We start from the raw sequence: 22,297 nt of genomic DNA, 5'->3' as shown, positions 1-22,297 counted from the left end.
GAGTCATTAAGTCACAAATATTCGATATAAATACATTCGTATTAATTAAATCATAATGTAATGTACATTTCACAGTCTGTATTTTCTTTTATTTGGAGCGACCGGTAGTTTCTGTTGTGAACGAGAGATGGTGCGGCTGCATGGGCTCTTCCTTGTTGCAGTTCTTGAAACAAATAAGAGAGGCGCTTTGGTAGAGCCCGTGCTAGCCCGCGTCAAACATGGATGGTTGCAGACAATACGAAGATTGCATTCAGCATGATTTCTCTTCTGCTACCCCGAATTCATCGCGCATTCGTGAGATTAGCGACGTATGTTGAATGAGACTGAATAATATTTTTGTTTCGCGAAATGGGTGATTGTAAATGGTAATTTTTTTTTTTACATGCGTTTAGTATGTGGCGCCCCTTGGGCCCCAGCGCCCTGGGCGACCGCCCGGGTTGCCCCACCCTAAAGCCGGCGCTGATCACAGTTTTTCCCAAAAGAGCTGCCCAATGTTCCATCTGGAAAATGTTTTATAAATTATCCAATGACGTGCCTTCCTGAGAAAACCGAACTCTAAACTCCCATTCCTTGATATAATTTCACGTCATACAATGAGGTGTTTTCCTGCGTCTAAAATTCCTAGAAAACAGCGTACTGAACTTCCACTTATTTACATTTATTTAGACCATCAAATGAACTACCTTCCCATCTTATGGGATAGAGAGAAAGGAAAATTCTCACTCCACATGGCCCAACTGTCACACAAGTGTGGCACCCTCCAGATTTCTAGCAAGAGTGTTACTGAGAAAATAACATTGCACCAATCTTTCTTTGGGCAGAGAGGCTGACTGCTAAAAATAATTTATTCTGCACTGGGCAAATGCACGACATGGTTAATTATAAACTGATGTGATAAAAGTTAAGCGACACCTCTCAGTATCATGTTGGACCTCCTTTTGCCCTACGAAGTGCAGAAAGTGGACGTGGCATGGGCTCAACAAGTCGTTGAAAGTCGCCTGCAGAAATATTGAACCATGCTGCCTCTGTAGCACTTTAATTGCAAAAGTGTTGCCGGTGCAGGATGCTGCACACGAACTGATCTCTCAATTACGTCTCATAAATATTCGATAGGATTCATGTCGGGTGATCTGAGCAGCCATGTCATTCCCTTCAATTATCCACAATGTTCTTCAAACCAACTGTGAACAGTTATGGCCCAGTGACTCGACATCGTTGTTTGGGAACATTAAGTCCGCGAATGACTGCAAGGAGTCTCCAAGTAGCCGGACATAACCATTTTTAGTTGACGATCGGTTCACTTGGACCTGAGAACTCAGTGCGACAGCTTGCAGAGTGTCTTGGTGACAATTTTGGTCTATGCTTTCGTGGTGTCTGTGCCACATTCGAACCCTACCATCAGCTCTTACCAACTGAAATCGGTATTCATCTATGACACGGTTTTCCCGTCGCCAAGGGCCCAACCGATTTGGTCACAAGAGCAGGAGAGAGGTTGCAGGCGATGTAGTGTTATCGTAGGCACTCGTATCGGCCATCTACTGCCATAGCCCATTAACGCCAAATTTCGCCGCAACGCTCTAATGGATATGTTCGTCTTACGTTTGACACTGATTTCTGCATTTATTTCACGCAATTTTGCTTGCCTGTTACCACTGATAAGCTGGTAACTCTACGGAAGTGCTGCTGCTCTGCCATTAAGTGAAGGCCATTGGCCACTGCATGATCTGTTGCGAGAAGCACTGCCTTAAATTTTGTATTCTCGGCACGCTATTGAGTCTGTGGATCTCGGAATATTGAATTCCCTAACGATTTCCGGAATAGAATGTCTTATGTGTCTAGCTCCAACTACAATGCCGCGTTCAAAGTCCGTTAATTCCCGCTGCACAGCTGTCATCACTTCCAAAACATTTTAACATGAATCACCCGAGGGCAAATGACGCTCCACCAATGTATTGCCCTTTTATATCTTGTGTAAGTGGTACTATCATTATCTTATATGTGCATCTCACTATCCCATGACCTTTGCCATCTCAGTGTACTGGACATTTCAGCCACAGGGCCAGACCACAATGTGCGTGGCTGCAGTTTGTGGAATCCTGACAACACGAACCCCGCAGGGAGTGTGCCAGACAATACGTGACCCATAAATGTCTACCTGGTGGTTAGAGCCCGGGTTGTCGTCCCCTGGCCAAGGTGACCTAGTCCTTAGAGCTCAACTATTCTCTGCAGAGAGATCCAGGGGCTCAATTCAAGTGATTCCTCACCTCCTACTACCATCCACGACCCCATCGGATTCATAACACAACAAATATGGATATGCAATCATCGCAAATATAGAGAATTTAAGATATGGTAACTTTCGACTTTTGGTGACCCCGATATCACCCATGTTATCAACATAAGATATTCATAAGCCGATCAAAATATGATCCGGATTATGATAAACTGAATCAATGCCAATGATACGTCCACCACTTGACTGACGATTTTTCAGGATCACCGTTATCAACAAGTTCAGCTGGAACCATCCCATAGAATTTGTGGTGAAACAGATGCTGCATTTTATTGGCAGAACATTTTGAAAATGCAACATATCTTCTAAAGAGATTACCTATAATAAGCAAAACTGAGGATATTCAGCCCAGTCAGCAATCATGCTATTATTACCACAACATATCTCAGGAAAACATTATTCCATTTTCAAGCACTAAACACAAAGAAACCAGAAAAAACAGTCGTTTTTTATACTGACAGACATATAAGGATTACAGATGTCCTGAGTTATAATCTACATTACAATTTTTTTTATTCCATAACGCCTTCTCGCCGTTAAGTAGTGGGACAAAGTGGACATCACCCCACTCTGCATTGTTGCCAAATTCATTAATGACGGCGGATCCCTGATGGTGGATATAGGTGTGCCAATGTCAAACTATTGTCATGATGGGAAATTCCAATTTTGGTGGGAAAATAGGTCAGCTAAGCTACCTCCACTAACCTAACTCCACCTACCCCCTCGCCAGGGAAATAGTGGCAATTAAAAAAGAGATGTCAGGAAATTCGAATTTACTGACGGGGATAACAAATTTTGCGTGTTCACCTTGAGGCCTGAAGACCAACTGACCTAGTTCACAACACCAGCACCAGACGACACTGTTGGCCCTCCCCTCCACCAACCCTCCCCTCACCACCCCTCCCCTATTGAAAACTGGCAGGAAACTCACTTAACCTGTGTCGAGTTGCTGGACTGGGAAGACCTGTTGATGGAATGCTAATATAGCATGCATAAGGCATTGTTTAAACAATTTGTTTAAATACATTGTTTATTTCTGTAATTGCAACACACCTAGATATTGATGCTGGCGTTTAAACAATTTAGACGATGTTAAAAAAATAGGTACTTTCTTTTTATTCCCATAGTCAAATGAACCATGTAATTACACTGTCCCAGATCACTCTAAACATATCTGAAAAAATTTCTCAAATATGCTTGATGCGCCTGCGTAACGGCCATGGGGAAAAGCATGCACTTAGCTGCTCCACACTCGCCACTGGCCACTGCCAACATAACAGTCACGTAGAGTGCTTCTTGTTGTGCTGATAATATCTGCGACCCTTCTCCTCATCCCTGACGCACTTTAATTCTTTGTGGCACAAGGATATCACTTGTCACTGACCATGAACTGCCTCAGGAGTTATTAAATTTGGTGTTTAACCAATGTATGGAATATTGTCACATACATATCTTGAAGATGTCACAGGATCTACACGTACCATTGCACAAAGAGGGAGAGAGAGAGAGACAGAGAGACAGAGAGAGAGAGTTTAGCAGATGACGCAAGAATATTTAAACAGTTTACGATGTAATTACACTTTTTTTTGGAATACCTCCATACTTGAACACAGTTTCTAAAAAGATACGCGGCGAGTTCTGGCATACTTGTGAAACCTCCCAGCCTCCCTCCCTGAGACAGCTTGTGAGCTACTGTTGGAAACAAAAAAATCGTTCAAATGGCTCTGAGCACTATGCGACTTAACTTCTGAGGTTGTCAGTCGCCTAGAACTTAGAACTAATTAAACCTAACTAACCTAAGGACACCACAAACATCCACGCCCGAGGCAGAATTCGAACCTGCGACCGTAGCGGTCGCTCGGTTCCAGACTGTAGCGCCTAGAACCACACGGCCACTCTGACCGGCTTGTTGGAAACAGTTCTCGATACCGGTATCACTGCAGTATCCGATTTCCCACACCAAAACGACGACATCTGGAAGCCGAAATAAATGTCTCTGTAAATCTAAACAGGACGATTACCACTTTTTTCTAGAGGTTTAGGCGCTCAGTCCGGAACCGCGCGACTGCTACGGTCGCAGGTTCGAATACTGCCTCGGGCATGGATGTGTGTGATGTCCTTAGGTTAGTTAGGTTTAAGTAGTTCTAAGTTCTAGGGGACTGATGACCACAGATGTTAAGTCCCATAGTGCTCAGAGCCATTTGAACCATTTTACCACTTTTTTTAGGTTTAGCTGCTTGGCTGAAAGCAGTGTCAGAGAGAGATAAAACTTTCTAAGTCCTACAGCTGCTGTGGTGTTGATCACTTTTCTGAAACGCTGAGTGGGATTAGTTTATATTTGCTGCTGGAGTCAGGAATGTTAAGACTCTTATTTTTATTTTCCTCTTTTTTTGGAGCACATTATCGTATAAGCACAAATGGAAAAATCAGAACAATTACATATCTAAAAGTTCATGACATATTTCGAATTTTACATTACATTCTGGAAAAAAACCACAATGAGAATTCGAAATAGAGAAGAGAAAAATAGATGAAATTTTCGGTGAATTTTCGATGTCCTACAACTTCTGCTCTGTAGATGCTGTAAAGCCGCAGCGGCAGGTGGGGGAGGGGTGGGGGACAACATCCCATCTGTACAAATCAGAGGAGGCTGGTCAACTTGGACTTGCCTCTGAGCACTCGAGTAAAGAAATCACATGACTCTCAGACGTCACAGAAGTTTTCGTAGATACCTTACCTCTGTCTTGTTCGAACCAGTCTGTAAAAGCCCCTACACCTTGCACAAACGATGTCTTGTGACGCTCTGTTATCGTGGAACTACGTGTAAATGGAGCACTCTGATTGATTCTCACTGAATATACCAACCATACTGCTGCTGCCTGCTTGGGAACACTGTCACTTCCTGCAGACGGACAAATTACGAGACTTTGAGCTGCAAACTATTTTGTAACAATCGGAAAACATACAGCAGGCATATTGGACTGACAATTACACCCTGAAAAAGTGGTCTACTGATCACGATATACAGGAATTACCGCCAAAGACACTCCCTCAATTACACTACTCTGCTAGTGTCGAAGAAAGCTTGAATATTTCGGCATGAAATTGGTCTTCAATCAGATTGTATCACCACAAACAAATGTACCACCATACCATACCGACGCAGTAAACGCAATTCGTTTCCTGCACCATACAAAGTCATCACTTCTTCTTCCTGCATATAGCTATCGACCACTTCACTCTCGTACATATGCTGAGAAGACATGAAAATCCCTCCCCTCAAAAAAAATTAGAAAATAAGCACATGCGCAGTACATAGTCACAGCAATAGATCTTTCCCATCAGGTTGGTCGGTTAGTCATTCACTGTGGCCAATGGTCACAAGGCAACAGCCCCCACACGCACTGCTCTAATGTGCAATCAGAGCACCATACGCAGACAGTGGCCACACACTAAACTAGTGTACAAAGGCTGGGCTGGTTTCCCTGGCACAGAGGCTGATGGTAATGCTTCCCATCTGGCCTGCTTCCTGCCATGGTTTCTGCAACGTGTTGTAATCGTCTCTAGACTCAGGATTACAAGAATATGTGTATTTTAACATGGTTTGTCAGAATATCATACCATTTACGGGATGGTTCTCTATATTAACTACATAGCGGTGTGTTACCAATCGCTTGGACAGTATAATTCCAAAAGTAAGGAGAAACCAAAAACTTTAACAAGGTCATCATGTGGGACATGGTGCAAACCACTCAGTAACTAGAAACATCACACCTGCCACGAACTTTACGTGAAAACTCGAAAAACAGAGGAAACTGGTAGATCCACTCGTATCTTTTAACAGATTGCGAAGCATGCGCTGTCCACTGTACCACAGACAACACCACCGCACACGCTGCCAGTAACCAGGATGCAACGGCGGCCCCCGCAAAGCGACGAATTGGCCGCCAGCTGCCAAGCCACGTGCAGGTGTAAGTTTGGGTCCCGCAAGCATGAGGCGGCAGCATCTCTTTCATATTTGACATCTCAGAAATTCCTGTCGAAACACATGTTTACCTAGCCATCGCGGCTGATGCATAGCATTTGTACCTGTGGGTCCAGCACAGGCCTATTTCCGAGTGAGAGATGTTTGCCTAGCTACTCGGTCCCGCAAGTGCAGCTAAAAGATCGTCACTGTTATAACGACATCTCATGTCTATGTAAATAACAGCCAAGTATCCCTCTGGACACGCTATAGAAATATTTTGCAATGCTTTCGGAAACTGTTAATGAAAATAACCCAGAATAACACAGGATGCATTCTCCCTAGTGATTCTAACGGCAGACCCTGTCCATTACGTATCATCCCCACACAGAAATCATTAAGTGTTGCAGATATAATTAATGGTCGCTTTTGCTGCTGTAGGAGCTCTCGTGATGTCTCAGATTCCCTGCATGGAAATTCTTGTCCTAACAGGACCTGCTCACGAAAAAAGCCCAGTATAACATGGGATGCATTCTGCCTAGTGATCCTAATGGGACAGCCCGTCCATCACATGTTGTCCTTCCAACATAGATGCCAGAAATGGTAAACGTTTTGCTCATGTTCTCACCGATAAAAGGCTTCATCATGTCTGTGCATGCTTACGAAAACACCATTAATCATAAAAGTATTCTTGTTGTACGGAAAGAGGGCACTGTCTAAGCACAGACAGGAAAACGGAATTCGAAACACTGTCCTACAGAAGAGAAAAACGGCTGGAATTTTCGGTGTCTTATAGCTCCTGGTCTAGAGATGTAATAATGCCACAATGGCGGATGAGGGACGGCATCACACCAACTTGTCTTTGAACACTTGTAAAAAGAAGACATAATGCTCCTCTCAGAACTTTCTGTAGATACCTTGCCACCATCTTGTTTGAACCAGTGTGTAGAGGCTCCTATGTCACAGCAAAAAGGATGATTGAATGGAGCATTCTGATTGGCTCTTACTGAATTTACCCGCCAACTGCTGCTGCTGCTGGTGTGGGAGCACTGTCCGCCATTTTTTTCTGCAGACGAGACGTTCAGCTGCAAAAATATTGCAAAACCATTGCACTGACAACTAAACCATGCTAAAGTGGTCTACAGATCGTCAGATCCGTATTTGACACTTCCTCAATTACACTACTCTGCCGCAGACGACGAAAGCTCGAATGAAACCGATCTCCAACGCGGCTATATGCCACCGTATACTGTATCGATGTAGTAAGCACACAATTCGTGCCCTGCACCAAACAGATTCATCACTTGTGTACCTTGCATATAGCTATCGACCATCAGACATTCACACGTATATCACGGACAGCATAAGCACATGGATCATACATTGTCCTCGCAAGCTCGGTAGTTCATCCACCACAGCCGATGGTCACACGTCATCTGTCCCTGCACACACACTGGCACTACGCGAGACAAGAGCGCCCTCAGCGGACCGAGGTCACTCTACAAACTGTTGTACAAAAGCTGGGTCGGTTCTCATCGGCACGAAGGTGTTACTGTTTATGGCCCCAACCTGCTTGCTTGCTTGCTTTCTACACACATCTCCAGGCACTGGGATTACAAGTACAGCGTTAGTCTAAAAGGCGGACCCACTTTCAGAATTTCGTATTTATTCAAGTACAAATCCAAAATAAACAAGCTTTATAAAGGAAAAGAGGAAGATTCAAAGTCTTTTTTCGTAATGTTTGATATCAAATAAATAAATTTAAAAATGTCTCATTCACTACTCGCCATTAAAATTGCTACACCACAAAGATGACGTGCTACAGACGCGAAATTTAACCGACAGGAAGAAGATGCTGTGATATGCAAATGATTACCTTTTCGGAGCATTCACACAAGGTTGGCGCCGCTGACGACACCTACAACGTGCTGACATGAGAAAAGTTTCCAACCGATTTCTCATACACAAACAGCAGTTGACCGGTATTGCCTGGTGAAACGTTGTTGTCATGCCTCGTGTATGGAGGAGAAATGCGTACCATCACGTTTCCGACTATGATAAAGATCAGATTGAAGACTATCGCGATTGCGGTTTATCGTATCGCGACATTGCTGCTCGCGTTGGTCGATATCCAGTGACTGTTAGCAGAATATGGAATCTGTGGGTTCAGGAGGGTAATACGGAACGCCGTGCTGGATCCCAACGGCCTCGTATCACTAGCAGTCGAGGTGACAGACATCTCATCCGCATGGCTGTAACGGATCGTCCAGCCACGTCTCGATCATTAGTCAACAGATGGAGACGTTTGCAAGACAACAACCATCTGCACGAACAGTTCGACGACGTTTGCAGCAGCATGGACTATCAGCTCGGAGACCACGGCTGCGGTTACACTTGACGCTGCATCACAGTAAGGAGCGCCTGTGCTGATGTACTCAACGACGAACCTGGGAGCACGAATGGCAGAACGTCCTTTTTTCGGATGAATCCAGGTTCAGTTTACAGCAGCATGATGGTCGCATCTGTGTTTGGCGACATCGCGGTGAACGCACATTGGATGCGTGTATTCGTCATCGCCATACTGGCGTAACACCTGGCGTGATGGTATGGGGTGCCATTGGTTACACGTCTGGGTCACCTCTTGATCGCATTGATGACACTTTGAACAGTGGACGTTACATTTCAGATGTGTTACGACCCGTGGCTCTACACTTCATTCGATCCCTGCGAAACCCTACATTTCAGCAGGATAATGTACGACCGCATCTTGCAGGTCCTATACGGGCCTTTCTGGATATAGAAAATGTTCGAGTGGTGCCCTGGCCAGCACATTCTCCAGATCTCTCACCAATTTAAAACGTCTGGTCAATGGTGGCCGAGCAAATGGCTCGTCACAATACACCAGTCACTACCCTTGATGAACTGTGGTATCGTGTTGAAGCTGCATGGGCAGCTGTACCTGTACACGACATCCAAGCTCTGTTTGACTCAATGTCCAGGCGTATCAAGGCCGTTATTAAGGCCAGAGGTGGTTGTTCTGGGTACTCATTTCTCAGGATGTATGCACCCAAATTGCGTGAAAATGTAATCACATATCAGTTCTAGTATAATATATTTGTCTAATGAATACCCGTTTATCATCTGCATTTCTTCTTGGTGTAGCAATTTTAATGGCTAGTAGTGCATTATGAAAATGTAGGGTTTCACAGGGATCAAATGAAGGGTAGACCCACGGATCGTAACACATCTGAAGTTTAGCGTCCACCGTTTAAAGTGCCGTCATTGCGAACAAGAGGTGACCGACACGTGTAAGCATTGGCAGCCCATACCATAACACCGGGTGATACGCCAGTATGGCGATGACGCATACACGCTTCCAATGTGCGTTCACCGCGATGATGCGAAACACGGATGCGACCATCACGATGCTGAAAGAGAACTTGGGTTCATTCGAAAAAATGACGTTTTGCCATTCGTGCACCCAGGTTCGTCGTCGAGTTCACCATCGCAAGCGCTCCTGTCTGTGATGCAGCGTCAAGGGTAACAGCAGCAGTGGTCTCCGAGCTGATAGTCCATGCTGCTGCAAACGTTGTCGAACTGTTCGTGCAGATGGTTGTTGTCTTGCAAACGTCCCCATCTGTTGACACAGTGATAGAGACGTGGCTACACGATCCATTACAACCATGCGGATAAGATGCCTGTCATCTCTACTGCTAGTGATATGAGGCCGTTGGGATTCAGCACGGCGTTCCGTATTACCCTCCTGAACCCACCGATTCCATATTCTGCTAGCAGTCATTGGATCTCGACCAACGCGAGCAGCGATGTCGCGTTACGATAAACAGCAATCGTGATAGACTACAATCCGACCTTCATCAAAGTCGGAAACATAATGGTACGCATTTCTTCTCCTTACACGAGGCATCACAACAACGTTTCACCAGGCAACGCCGATCAACTGCTGTTTGTGTATGAGAAATCGGTTCGAAACTTTCGTCATGTCAGCACGCTGTAGGTGTCGCCACCGGCGCCAACCTTGTGTGAATGCTCTGAAAAGCTAATCATTTGCATATCACAGCATCTTCTTCCTGTCGGTTAAATTTCGCGTCTGTAGCACGTCATCTTCGTGGTGTAGCAATTTTAAATGTCAGTAGTGTAGGGTAGTGAGTCTCGCGGATATGATACGGCGTGGCAGTCATTCGAATATATGTGGCTTTCGTTGCAGCGAGATTTTTACGAGTGAGATCTTCTCACGTAATTTAAATCATTCGCCTTCTCCTCCGAAAGGTTTAGCTATTTATTTTTTCCTTGCGCCATTCGAAAATGGAAGGGTAGAGAAATAATTGAAACTGATTCTATAATCCTCTACCAAACACTTAGATGTGAATTGCGGAATAATCTTGTAAATGTCGATGTAGATAAGATGCTCATCAAACTCTAGTAGCAAATGCTACAAGAGAGGCATTGTGCACTATGGACAGGTGTACTGTTAAAATTCTGAGAGCATAGAATGTAAGAAGATCCAAGCAACTTATTACTTTCGCACAGATACAATTCGCAATATGACCATGACGTGAAATTAGAGCTTATACAAAGACTTACAGAGAGATGTTCTTCCCACACACCATTTGTGAATGCAATGGGGAAGAGGGGAAATAAAAGTTGTACTAGATCTTACCTCTGCCAGATACCAAGGTAGCTTCGGAATATAAATTCGATGTAGATGTAGATTGTTTATGTAGATGTAGATTTTAGATGCAGATATAGAGTTATTATGTCGATGTAGATTTTCGACGTAGAAATGGATTTTTTATGTATATACAGATATTTAGAGGTTTTATGTAGATGTAGATTTTTGATGTAATTGTAGATGTGAGTCGCCACAGAGGGTGTTCTCCCTTGCAGGCTGGCCCTGTACGGCAAGCTGTTCGGCCTGATGGGCGTAACATGGCTGATGGAGATCGTGTCATGGGCAGTGGGCGGCCCTGCCTACTTGTGGATCGTGACTGACCTGGTGAACGTGATGCGCCCGGCGTTCATCTTCTACATCTTCTGCTGCAACCGCACCGTCGTGAGGCAGCTCCGCTCCAAGCTTCCCGGCAGCTGGCCCTGCGCACTTGCGCCCTCCCAAGGTACAGAGCGGCCAAAGCACGTCGTCACGCACAACTTGGCAGACCAATATACACTACTGGCCATTAAAATTGCTGCACCAAGAAGAAATGCAGATGATAAACGGGTATTCATTGGACAAATATATTATACTAGAACTGATATGTGATTACATTTTCACGCAATTTGGGTGCATACATCCTGAGAAATCAGTACCCAGAACAACCACCTCTGGCCGTAATAATGGCGATACGCCTGGGCATTGAGTCAAACAGAGCTTGGATCTCGTGTACAGGTACAGCTACCAATGCAGCTTCAAAACGATACCACAGTTCATCAAGAGTAGTGACTGGCGTATTGTGACAAGCCAGTTTCTCGGCCACCATTGACCAGACGTTTTCAATTGGTGAGAGATCTGGAGAATGTGATGGCCAGGGCACCACTCGAACATTTTCTGTATCCAGAAAGGCCCGTACAGGAACTGCAGCATGCGGTCGTGCATTATCCGGCTGAAATGTAGGGTTTCGCAGGGATCGAATGGAGGGTAGAGCTACGGGTCGTACCACATCTGAAGTATAACGTCCATTGTTCAAAGTGGCGTCAATGCGAACAAGAGGTGACCGAGACGTGTAACCAATGGCACCCCACACCATCACGCCGGGTGATTCGCCAGTATGGCGATGACGAATACACGCTTCCAATGTGCGTTCACCGCGATGTCGCCAAACACGGATGCGACCATCATGCTGCTGTAAACAGAACCTGGATTCATCCGAAAAATTGACGTTTTGCCATTCGTGCATCCAGGTCCGTCGTTGAGTACACCATCGCAGGCGCTCCTGTCTGTGATGCAGCGTCAAGGGTAACCGCAGCCACGGTCTCCGAGCTGGTAGTCCATGCTGCTGCAAACGTCGTCGAACTGTTCGTGCAGATGGTTGTTGTCTTGCAAACGTCCCCATCTGTTGAAGCAGAGCGAGACGTCGCTGCACGATCCGTTACAGCCATGCGGATAAGATGCCTGTCATCTCGATTGCTAGTGATACGAGGCCTTTGGGATCCAGCACGGCGTTCCGTATTACCCTCCTGAACCCACCGATTCCATATTCTGCTAACAGTCATTGGATCTCGACCAATCTGAGCAGCAATGTCGCGATACGATAAACCGCAATCGCGATAGGCTACAATCCGACCTTTATCAAAGTCGGAAACTTGATGGTACTCATTTCTTCTCCTTACACGAGGCATCACAACGAACTCTTCACCAGGCAACGCCGGTCAACTGCTGTTTGTGTATGAGAAATCGGTTGGAAACTTTCCTCATGTCTGCACGTTGTAGATGTCGCCACCGGCGCCAACCTTGTGTGAATGCTCTGAAAAGCTAATCATTTGCAAATCGCACCATCTTCTTCCTGTCGGTTAAATTTCGCGTCTGTAGCACGTCATCTTCGTGGTGTAACAGTTTTAATGGCCAGTAGTGTACTTAAACAGCGCTTGCCTCATGCTGTCGTAATATAAAGAGAGTTCTCTAAATTATATACTTATTTGTGTATATATTTCACCACTAGAGATTAGAGCCCACAGATCCTCTCTTACACCTACTCAATCACCTTTAATGAGTCAACATTACAATAAGTATAGTACATGAGCAATATGAACCATAACTTTATGATCACTTGATTAAAACCGCACACATTTGAAATGCAATATATTTGCTGTTTTGCGTGTGTAGATTCGACAAATCCTTAGGGTGTTTCCGGAGGTATGTAGCATGTTTACGAACAGATCTCGCAGTTCCCGATAATTACCGCCGACATGCTGTGGTCGCGGAGATGAAGCCTGATTGCATAGCAGATGTGTTGCATAGGATTCAGATTATTCAAGAGCATTTCTTAATTTAGATATGTTGCTATACTGTCTTTTGTGACAACAGCAACGTTTACACACTACGACTGTACCAGAAGAACACGACAAGTGCCATAACTTGATTTCGCAGAAACTTCGCTGAGTGGAAGAGGAGTCAAAAAAAGAAAAAAGAGAAGCGAATACTTGTCTGGGCTTATCTGTAGATACTCGACCGTTTCTCAGAAACCGACGTTCAGAGTTTTAGAGGTACTTTATGTTCCTTTTATCGAGAAAATAATTTAGCAGAAAAGATGGCACAGTGACAAGCGTCGCAGTTTTCTACATCTCCATCTACATACATACTCCGCAATCCACCATACGGTGCGTGGCGGAGGTTACCTCGTACTACAACTAGCATCTTCTCTCCCTGTTCCACTCCCAAACAGAACGAGGGAAAAATGACTTCCTATATGCCTCTGTACGAGCCCTAATCTCTCTTATCTTATCTTTGTGGTCTTTCCACGAAATATTAGTTGGCGGCAGTAAAATTGTACTGAAAATCAGCCCCGAATGCTGGTTCTTTAAATTTCCTCCGTAGCGGTTCACGAAAGAACGCCTCCTTTCCTCCAGAGACTCCCACCCGAGTTCCTGAAGCATTTCCGTAACACTCGCGTGATGATCAAACCTACCAGTAACAAATCTAGCAGCCCGCCTCTGAATTGCTTCTATGTCCTCCCTCAATCCGACCCGATTGGGATCCCAAACGCTCGAGCAGTACTCAAGAATAGGTCATATTAGTGTTTTATAAGCGGTCTCCTTTACAGATGAACCACATCTTCCCAAAATTCTACCAATGGACCGAAGACGACTATCTGCCTTCCCCACAACTGCCATTACGTCCTTGTCCCACTTCATATCGCTCTGCAATGTTACGCCCAAATACGTAATCGACGTGACTGTGTCAAGCGCTACACTACTAATGGAGTATTCAAACATTACGGGATTCTTTTTCCTATTCATCTGCATTAATTTACATTTATCTATATTTAGAGTTAGCTGCCATTCCTTATACCAATCACAAATCCTGTCCAAGTCATCTTGTATCCTCCTACAGTCACTCAACGATGACACCTTCCCGTACACCACAGCATCATCAGCAAATAGCCGCACAATGCTATCCACCCTATCATAAAGATCATTTATGTAGATAGAAAACAATAGCGGACGTACCACACTTCCCTGGGGCACTGCAGATGATACCCTCACCTCCGATGAACACTCACCATCGAGGACAACGTATTGGGTTTTTTTGCTCCCCATGTTCGATACCCGATTATTGTTTTTATTTTTGTGTTTCATTTATCTATCCATGTCCGTAAGAGATTACTACACGAATATTTTCCAATGTATACTGAAATAACGTTGTCCTTATTCGTCTACTAATTTTATGTCTGATGAATGACTTTTTAAAAAATCAATAAATGAACGAGAAAATTATTTTAAATTGTTTTCAGTTTAATTCCTGTAGTGTGTCTTCATTCATGATCAATAACAGGCGCCATTTTCGGTAAAGCGATCCGCTATGCGTGGTTTGCCACGAAGTTATTGCGAATGCGTGAAATCTTCAACAATGTTAATGATGTTGCTTTCTCTGAACGAGATTCATATGAAGAAATGTTACTGTTACAAACTTGCCTTCACACTTGGTGTTTGAAATGTTTCTGCGATCGGTATCGTCCAATGGCATGCACCAAATGTTCATGTAGAATAAACATAAGCATAAACTATAATAATTCATACAATAACTGGAATGAGAACGAAATACAGCAATATGAGAATTTAGAAAGATTGTAACAGCAACGTTTACACACTACGGTTGCACGAGGAGAACACAAGTGCCATAACCTGATTTCGCAGAAACTTCGCTGAGTGGAAGAGGAGTCAAAAACAAAAAGAAGTGAACACTTGTCTGGGCTTATCCGTAGATACTCGACCGTTTCTCAAAAGCCGTCGCCCACCTTACCACACACTTAACATATACAACAAATATATGACACTTATTGCGATAACCCAGTTGATATTTTACAATTAATGTAACGCTCTTGTGCCCCAAACTTGATAAGAAACATTCGTGTAGTAGCCTTCTATGGACGTGGAAAGATGAATGAAAAAACAAATAAAAACAATAATGGGGCTTCAAATACGGGGCGAAAATTAGAGAGGCCGCGACGCCAGCCAGAGTGCCACAATTGTGTCTGAGATTATCGCCCGCTATATAAAAGACATTTCAATTACGTCAAAAACCTTGAACGTCGTTTCCTCAGAAACGGTCGAGTATCTATGGAAAAGCTGAGACACGCTTTCATTTATTTTCACTCCTCTTCCAATGAGCCACGTCTCCGGGAATCGGGTTATGGCACCTGCCATGTTCACCTCACGAATGTTCGCGACTGACAGGCCGAAAGCATATCTGCTGTTTACAATTGTTAGTTCAGGCTACCACCGTAGCTACTAGGCTGAAGTCACTAGTGTGCCAGGAGTAAAATCGGTTGTAGAACTCCTTGGACAGACAGTGTAAATCCACCCAATGATGGAGGTTCAAACATCTGAAACTTGTGCTTGGTAAGAGTAAACGTTTTTGCACGAATTCATGATTTCACGGCGATATACAATTCTCCCGAGCTCCCAGCCTCGTCAAGCGGTTAAAAACACACAAGCTTTCGTCCTAGCGTTCCTTGTGCATTGTCGTGCTGACGGACGCCACGACAGTCGCCACACGAACTGACACAGAAGCCCTCAGCCGAAAGCCTGTGGATTTTTAGCGCCCCAAGAGAATTTCATCAGTAACCTTGTTGCTTCAATCGATATAGGTAATGATTCCAGTAACGCCTAACTTAAAATGTTTGTGTTTAAAATGCACTCCAATCCCTCACCTAGAAAACGTTACCAGAAGCCTACGGCATCGACACTATAATAATCCTACCATTTCTCCTGGCACCTTAAACCAGGTATAACATAGTTACTGTTCCCTGTCCGAAATACGTTAATAACTATACACAACGGAATTTTTCTGTTATATTAATGAATCTGACTGCGTTTATGAATGGAATCTCACTGCAAGAAAAGTACATAGAGATTCTGCAATAGAAAAAAAGCTGACCTCCCCATGTTGTTTCCTTCGTCCAAGCTGTAATACTGATACATCGTTCTTTGTTACCTTAAGATAAATCAGATCTGTGATGGCGAACTCTTTTGCTCTTTCTTAATGTCAATTAGTTCAAAATGTTCAAATGTGTGTGAAATCTTATGGGACTAAGGTCATCAGTCCCTAAGCTTACACACTACTTAACCTAAATTATCCTATGGACAAACACACACCCATGCCCGAGGGAGGACTCGAACCTCCGCCGGGACCAGCCGCACAGTCCATGACTGCAGCGCCCAAGACCGCTCGGTTAATCCCGCGGGGCTGTCAATTAGTAATCGAAGGATTATTGCAATGAGAAAGACGTATGATCACTCCTTTCTCATTATCTCTTATTTATTTTCACAGTTATTTTGTGACACAAACCGTTATGAGACAGTGTTACTACTTACTTCACTACGTGTGTTCACTGTGTTGCACCCAATCAAAACAACTTGTTCATGTGGGTTTAATTTTATATTCACTAAATGGTCCTATCTTCCACTCTCATTATCCTGTCTCCACACTTTTAATTACCTTACCAGTTCTTCACGAAAGTCGATCTCACTTCTTACAGTCGCTCCCGTCCAACAATTTCGGGTTCCAGCACTGGCCTCCGACTCCCATTCGGCCACAACTGCCTGTCTTGGCGTCATTCTCCACGGGTAGATCTTTCAGCTGAAGTCACTCTGGTAGCCTCCTCACGTCTTCTGTTAGAATTTCCACTTACTGCAATTTCTTTGCATATGATCTAGCGATATAATTAGTTCTCTTCTCTAAAAATTTCCTTTTCTCTGTGCCGCTTTCTCCTAATCAACGTCTACATCCTCTGAGGTTTGAGTTAATTCACACACTACTTTACATATACGCAGTTCACTCGCTTGTCAATGAATGAAATGCAGGGTGACCTCGGAAGTTTCCGTAAATACGAGGGCTGGAACTTTAATAGTGGAAACTATTTATTTACAGATCGTATGAAATAGATACGTGTTTCAAAGTATTACTGACCTTCAAAGTAGTCACCAGCATTGTGTATAACCCGTTGGCAGCGATGTGGAAGACGTAGGATACTCTTAGCAGCGCCAATTGTGTTGACAGTTCCAGCGGCGCTGTCTATTGCCCGACGAATTTGTAGCAGTTCTGAAGCGAATGCCGAAAGTGTTTCCTTCAGTTTAGAAATCGATTTGAACTCGCGAGGGCTTAGATCAGGGGAGTGCAGTAGGTGGTATAGCACTTAGCAGCCCCATCAGTGAAACAGATCAGTAACAGCTTGCATTGTACGTGCTTGAGCATTGTCCTGCAAAATGATGGGGTCAGGTACTACAGAAAGTGACATCACTTCTAAGCTGGTCGTAGGTTGTGTTCTTAAAATGAACAGCATAGAGACAAAAGTGATGACACTTTCTGCAGTACCTGACCATCATTTTGTAGGACAATGCTGAAGCTCGTACAGTGCAAGCTGTTACTGATTTGTTTGACTGATGGGGCTGCTAAGCGATATACCACCTACTGCACTCCCCTGACTTAAGGCCTCGTGAGTTCAACTCGATTTCTAAACTGAAGGAAACACTGCATGGCGTTCGCTTCAGAACTGCTACAAATTCGTCGGGCAATAGACAGCGCCGCTTGAACTGTCAACACAATTGGCGCTGCTAAGAGTATCCTACGACATCCACATCGCTGGCGACGGGTTACACACAATGCTGGTGATTATTAATACTTTGAAGGTCAGTAAAACTTTGAAACACGTATGTATTTTTTACGAGCTGTAAATAAATTGTTGCCACTATTAAAGTTCCAACCCTCGTATCGACGTCTTGCAACATCCATTCAGATTTTGAATCCCGCACACATCATCTCAGCAAGTGCAGACGATAATTTTTAGCCCTGCCAATGTATATTTTTAATGAACACTGGCGTGCAAAATTGCCAAGTAACATAGCTCGATGAAACTTGGACGATATATAGGAAGAGCTGCTATAGTGTAGTACAGAATGTAACTGAGATAAATACGCAGTGTGACAAACAGACATAACACTTCTATTCAGAGACCATCATGATGTCCCCTGACATTATCTAAGGCAGAACGTGGTTGTTAGTAGGGTATGTAATCACTCGTCACCATGGACGTCTGCAACGTGCTCCCATTCTGGTTGGTTGGTTGGTTGGTTTGGGGAAGGAGACCAGACAGCGAGGTCATCGGTCTCATCGGATTAGGGAAGGAAGTCGGCCGTGCCCTTTGAAAGGAACCATCCCGGCATTTGCCTAGAGCGATTTCGGGAAATCACTGAAAACCCAAATCAGGATGGCCGGTCGCGGGATTGAACCGTCGTCCTCCCGAATGCGAGTCCAGTGTCTAACCACTGCGCCACCTCGCTCGGTTGCTCCCATTCTGGGGACAAGCTTTGTTCATATGGCTCTGAGCACTATGGGACTTAACATCTGAGGTCATCAATCCCCCATAACTTAGAACTACATAAACCTAACTAACCTAAGGACATCACACACATCCACGCCCGAGGCAGGATTCCAACCTGCGACCGTAGCGGTCGCGTGGTTCCAGACTGTAGCGCCTAGAACCGCTCGGCCACACCGGCCGGCGACAAGCTTTGTACGGAATTCCTTTGGTAGGACGCCATTCCTCCACCAGCGTTGTTGACAGCTACTGGATGTTTGATGGTACATGTAGAAGCGCTGTAACGTGTTTCCCCAGTGGATCTCAAACATGCTCGAAGCGATTTACGTTGGGGGATCGGACAGGCCAGTCCGTTTGCCGAATATTATCTCGTTCCAAGAGCTCTTCGTCCTCCTGCGCAGTTCGATGCGGTCACGCCTCATCGTCCATAAAAATGGATTCAGGACCGCAAGCACGTCTGAAAAGACACACAAGTGGAGGAGGAATACGGTGTCACAAAAACGTTGACCGGTGTGGGTATTCCCTTGCAACATTATACCTCCCCAAACCATAAAACCTGGGCCACCAAAACCATCTTGTCCCACATTGTTCATGTGTATTGTGTGTTCCCAATTCTCTCCATATGAGGGTACGAGGTGCATTCGGCCCTGACTTTCTTTTTATGGATGACAAGGCGCAACCGCTTTGAACAGTGCAGGTTGAGGAGCTCTTGGACAGAGGGGCGATGCGGTTGGGAGACGTATCGCAGTACATCCCCATGCACCAACAACCTTCTAGAATATGTCAATTGGGCTGATGGAGAAATGGAACGCCCTACCACAAGAAATCCTTACTGATCCTGTAGTCAGCATGAGAGCACATTGCGAAGCATGTATTGCCATCCGCATTGGTGTTACACCCTATTAAGAACCATGTCTCCCCCTTTGTATTGTCAGGGGGCTCTCATAAATCGTGATCTACATCTACATGGTTACTCTGCAATTCACAGTTAAGTACCTGAAAGAGGGTTCATCGAACCATTTTCATACTACTTCTCTACCATTCCCCACTCGAATGGCGCGTGGGAAAAAGGAACACCTAAATCTTTCCGTTCGAGCTCTGATTTCTCTTATTTTATTATGATGATCATTTCTCCCTACGTAGGTGGGTGTCAACAAAATATTTTCGCATTCGGAAGAGAAAGTTGGCGATTGAAACTTCGTAAATAGATCTCGCCGCAAAGAAAACCGCCTTTGTTTCAGTGACTGCCACCCCAACTCGCGTAACATATTAGTGACACTCTCACACCTATTGCGCGATAACACGAAACGGACTGCCCTTCTTTGCACTTTTTCGATGTCCTCCGTCAATCCTACCTGCTAGGGATCCCACACTGCGCAGCAATATTCCAGCAGAGGACGGGCAAGTGTAATGTAGGCTGTCTCTTTAGTGGGTTTGTCGCATCTTCTAAGTGTTCTGCCAACAAAGTGCAGACTTTGTTTCGCCTTCCCCACAATATTATCTATGTGGTCTTTAATATTTAAGTTTTTCGTAATTGTAATTCCTAGGTATTTAGTCGAATTGACAGCCCTTAGATTTGTGCGATTTATCGTATACCCAAAATTTATCGGATTTCGTTTAGTACCCATGTGGATGACCTCTCACTTTTCTATGTTTAGTGCCAATAGCCACTTTTCGCACCGTACAGAAATTCTCTCTAGATCATTTTGTAATTGGAATTGGTCGTCTGATGATTTTACTAGACGGTAAATTACAACGTCATCTGGAAACATTCTAAGGGGGCTGCTCAGATTACCATCTAGATCATTTATATAAATCAGGAACAGCAGAGTGCCTATGACACTACCTTGCGGAACGCCTGATATCACTTCTGTTCTACTCGATGATTTACCGTCTATCACTACGAACTTTGACCTCTCGAGACGAAATCACGAATCCAGTCACACAACTGAGACGATACTCCATATGCACGCAATTTGATTAATAGTCGCTTGTGAGGAACGGTATCAAAAACCTTCTGGAAATCTAGGAATATGGAATCGATCTGAGGTCCCTTGTCGACAGCACTCATTACTTCATGGGAATAAAGAGCTAGCTGCGTTGGACAAGAACGATATCTTCTGAATTCGTGTTGGTTATGTATCAATAAGCCATTTTCTTCAAGGTGATTCACAATGTTCGAGTACAGTATATGTTCCAAAAGCCTACTGCAAATTGAGGTCAGTGATGTGGGTCTGTAATTCGATGGGTTACTCCTATTTCCTTTCTTGAATACTGGTGTGACCTGTGCTACTTTCCAGTCTTTAGGAACAGACCTTTCGTCAAGTAAGTGGTTGTATATGATTGCTAAGAAATGCGCTATAGTGTCTGCATACTCTGAAAGGAACCTGGTTGGTATACCATCTGGACATGTTTCATTGTGGAAACTATTAAAAGCATCTCGCATTGACGTCCGCACTAAATTTCGAGCTTCCGTGAAACTTAGCCAGTCTTAGGGATTTTGCATGATAGCTGCAGTGGAATTATTGCACTTGAATAAAAGTGTCATTTCTGTTAGTCTCACTGTGTACTTCTTTTAGTTACCCGCTGTATTATACTGTAGCAGTTCTTTCTACACTACTGGCCATTAAAATTGCTACACCATGAAGATGACGTGCTACAGACGCGAAATTTAACCGACAGGAAGAAGATGTCGTGATATGCAAATCATTATCTTATCAGAGCATTCACACAAGGTTGGCGCCGCTGGCGACACCTACAAAGTGCTGACATGAAGAAAGTTTCCAACCGATGTTTCATACACAAACAGCAGTTGACCGGCGTTGCCTGGTGAAACGTAGTTGTGATGCGTCGTGTAAGGAAATGCGTACCATCACGTTTCCGACTTTGATAAAGGTCGGATTGTAGCCTATCGCGATTGCGGTTTATCGTAACGCGACATTGCTGCTCGCTTTGGTCGAGATCCAATGACTGATGGCAGAATATGGAACCGGTGGGTTCAGAAGGGTAATACGGAACGGCGTGTTGGATCCCAACGTCCTCGTGTCACTAGCAGTCGACATGACAGGCATCTTATCCGCATGGCTGTAAAGGATCGTGCAGCCACGTCTCGATCCCTGAGTCAGCAGATAGGGACGTTCGCAAGACAACAGCCATCTGCACGAACAGTTCGACGAAGCTTGCAGCAGCATGGACTATCAGGTCGGAGACCACGGCTGCGGTTACCCTCGACGCTGCATCACAGACAGGAACACCTGCGATGGTGTACTCAACGACGAACCGGGGTGCACGAATGGTCAAAAGTCATTTTTTCGGATGAATCCAGGTTCTGTTTACAGCATCAGGATGGTCGCATTCGTGTTTGGCGACATCGCGGTGAACGCACATTGGAAGCCTGTATTCGTCATCGCCATACTGGCGTATCACCCGGCGTGATGGTATGGGATGCCATTGGTTACACGTCTCGGTCACCTCTTGTTCGCATTGACG

The 22,297-nt window shown here is 44.6% G+C and overlaps 1 protein-coding gene across 1 annotated transcript in view; it reads left to right on the top strand.

Annotated features, from left to right (window-relative positions):
* Positions 1–22,297, top strand: part of LOC126101131 (probable G-protein coupled receptor Mth-like 1) — a 106,532-nt gene that overhangs the window by 83,136 nt on the left and 1,099 nt on the right. Inside the window, exon 5 of the mRNA XM_049911814.1 lies at positions 11,163–11,389. Within this exon, the coding sequence (XP_049767771.1) occupies positions 11,163–11,389 (227 nt within the window). The remainder of the gene's footprint in view (positions 1–11,162; positions 11,390–22,297) is intronic.

Source organism: Schistocerca cancellata, chromosome 9 (genome assembly GCF_023864275.1).
Source record: "Schistocerca cancellata isolate TAMUIC-IGC-003103 chromosome 9, iqSchCanc2.1, whole genome shotgun sequence".
Classification (NCBI taxonomy): domain Eukaryota; kingdom Metazoa; phylum Arthropoda; class Insecta; order Orthoptera; family Acrididae; genus Schistocerca; species Schistocerca cancellata.
The sequence above is the reverse complement of the archived record's forward strand: the minus strand, read 5'-3'. Positions and strand labels throughout refer to the sequence as shown.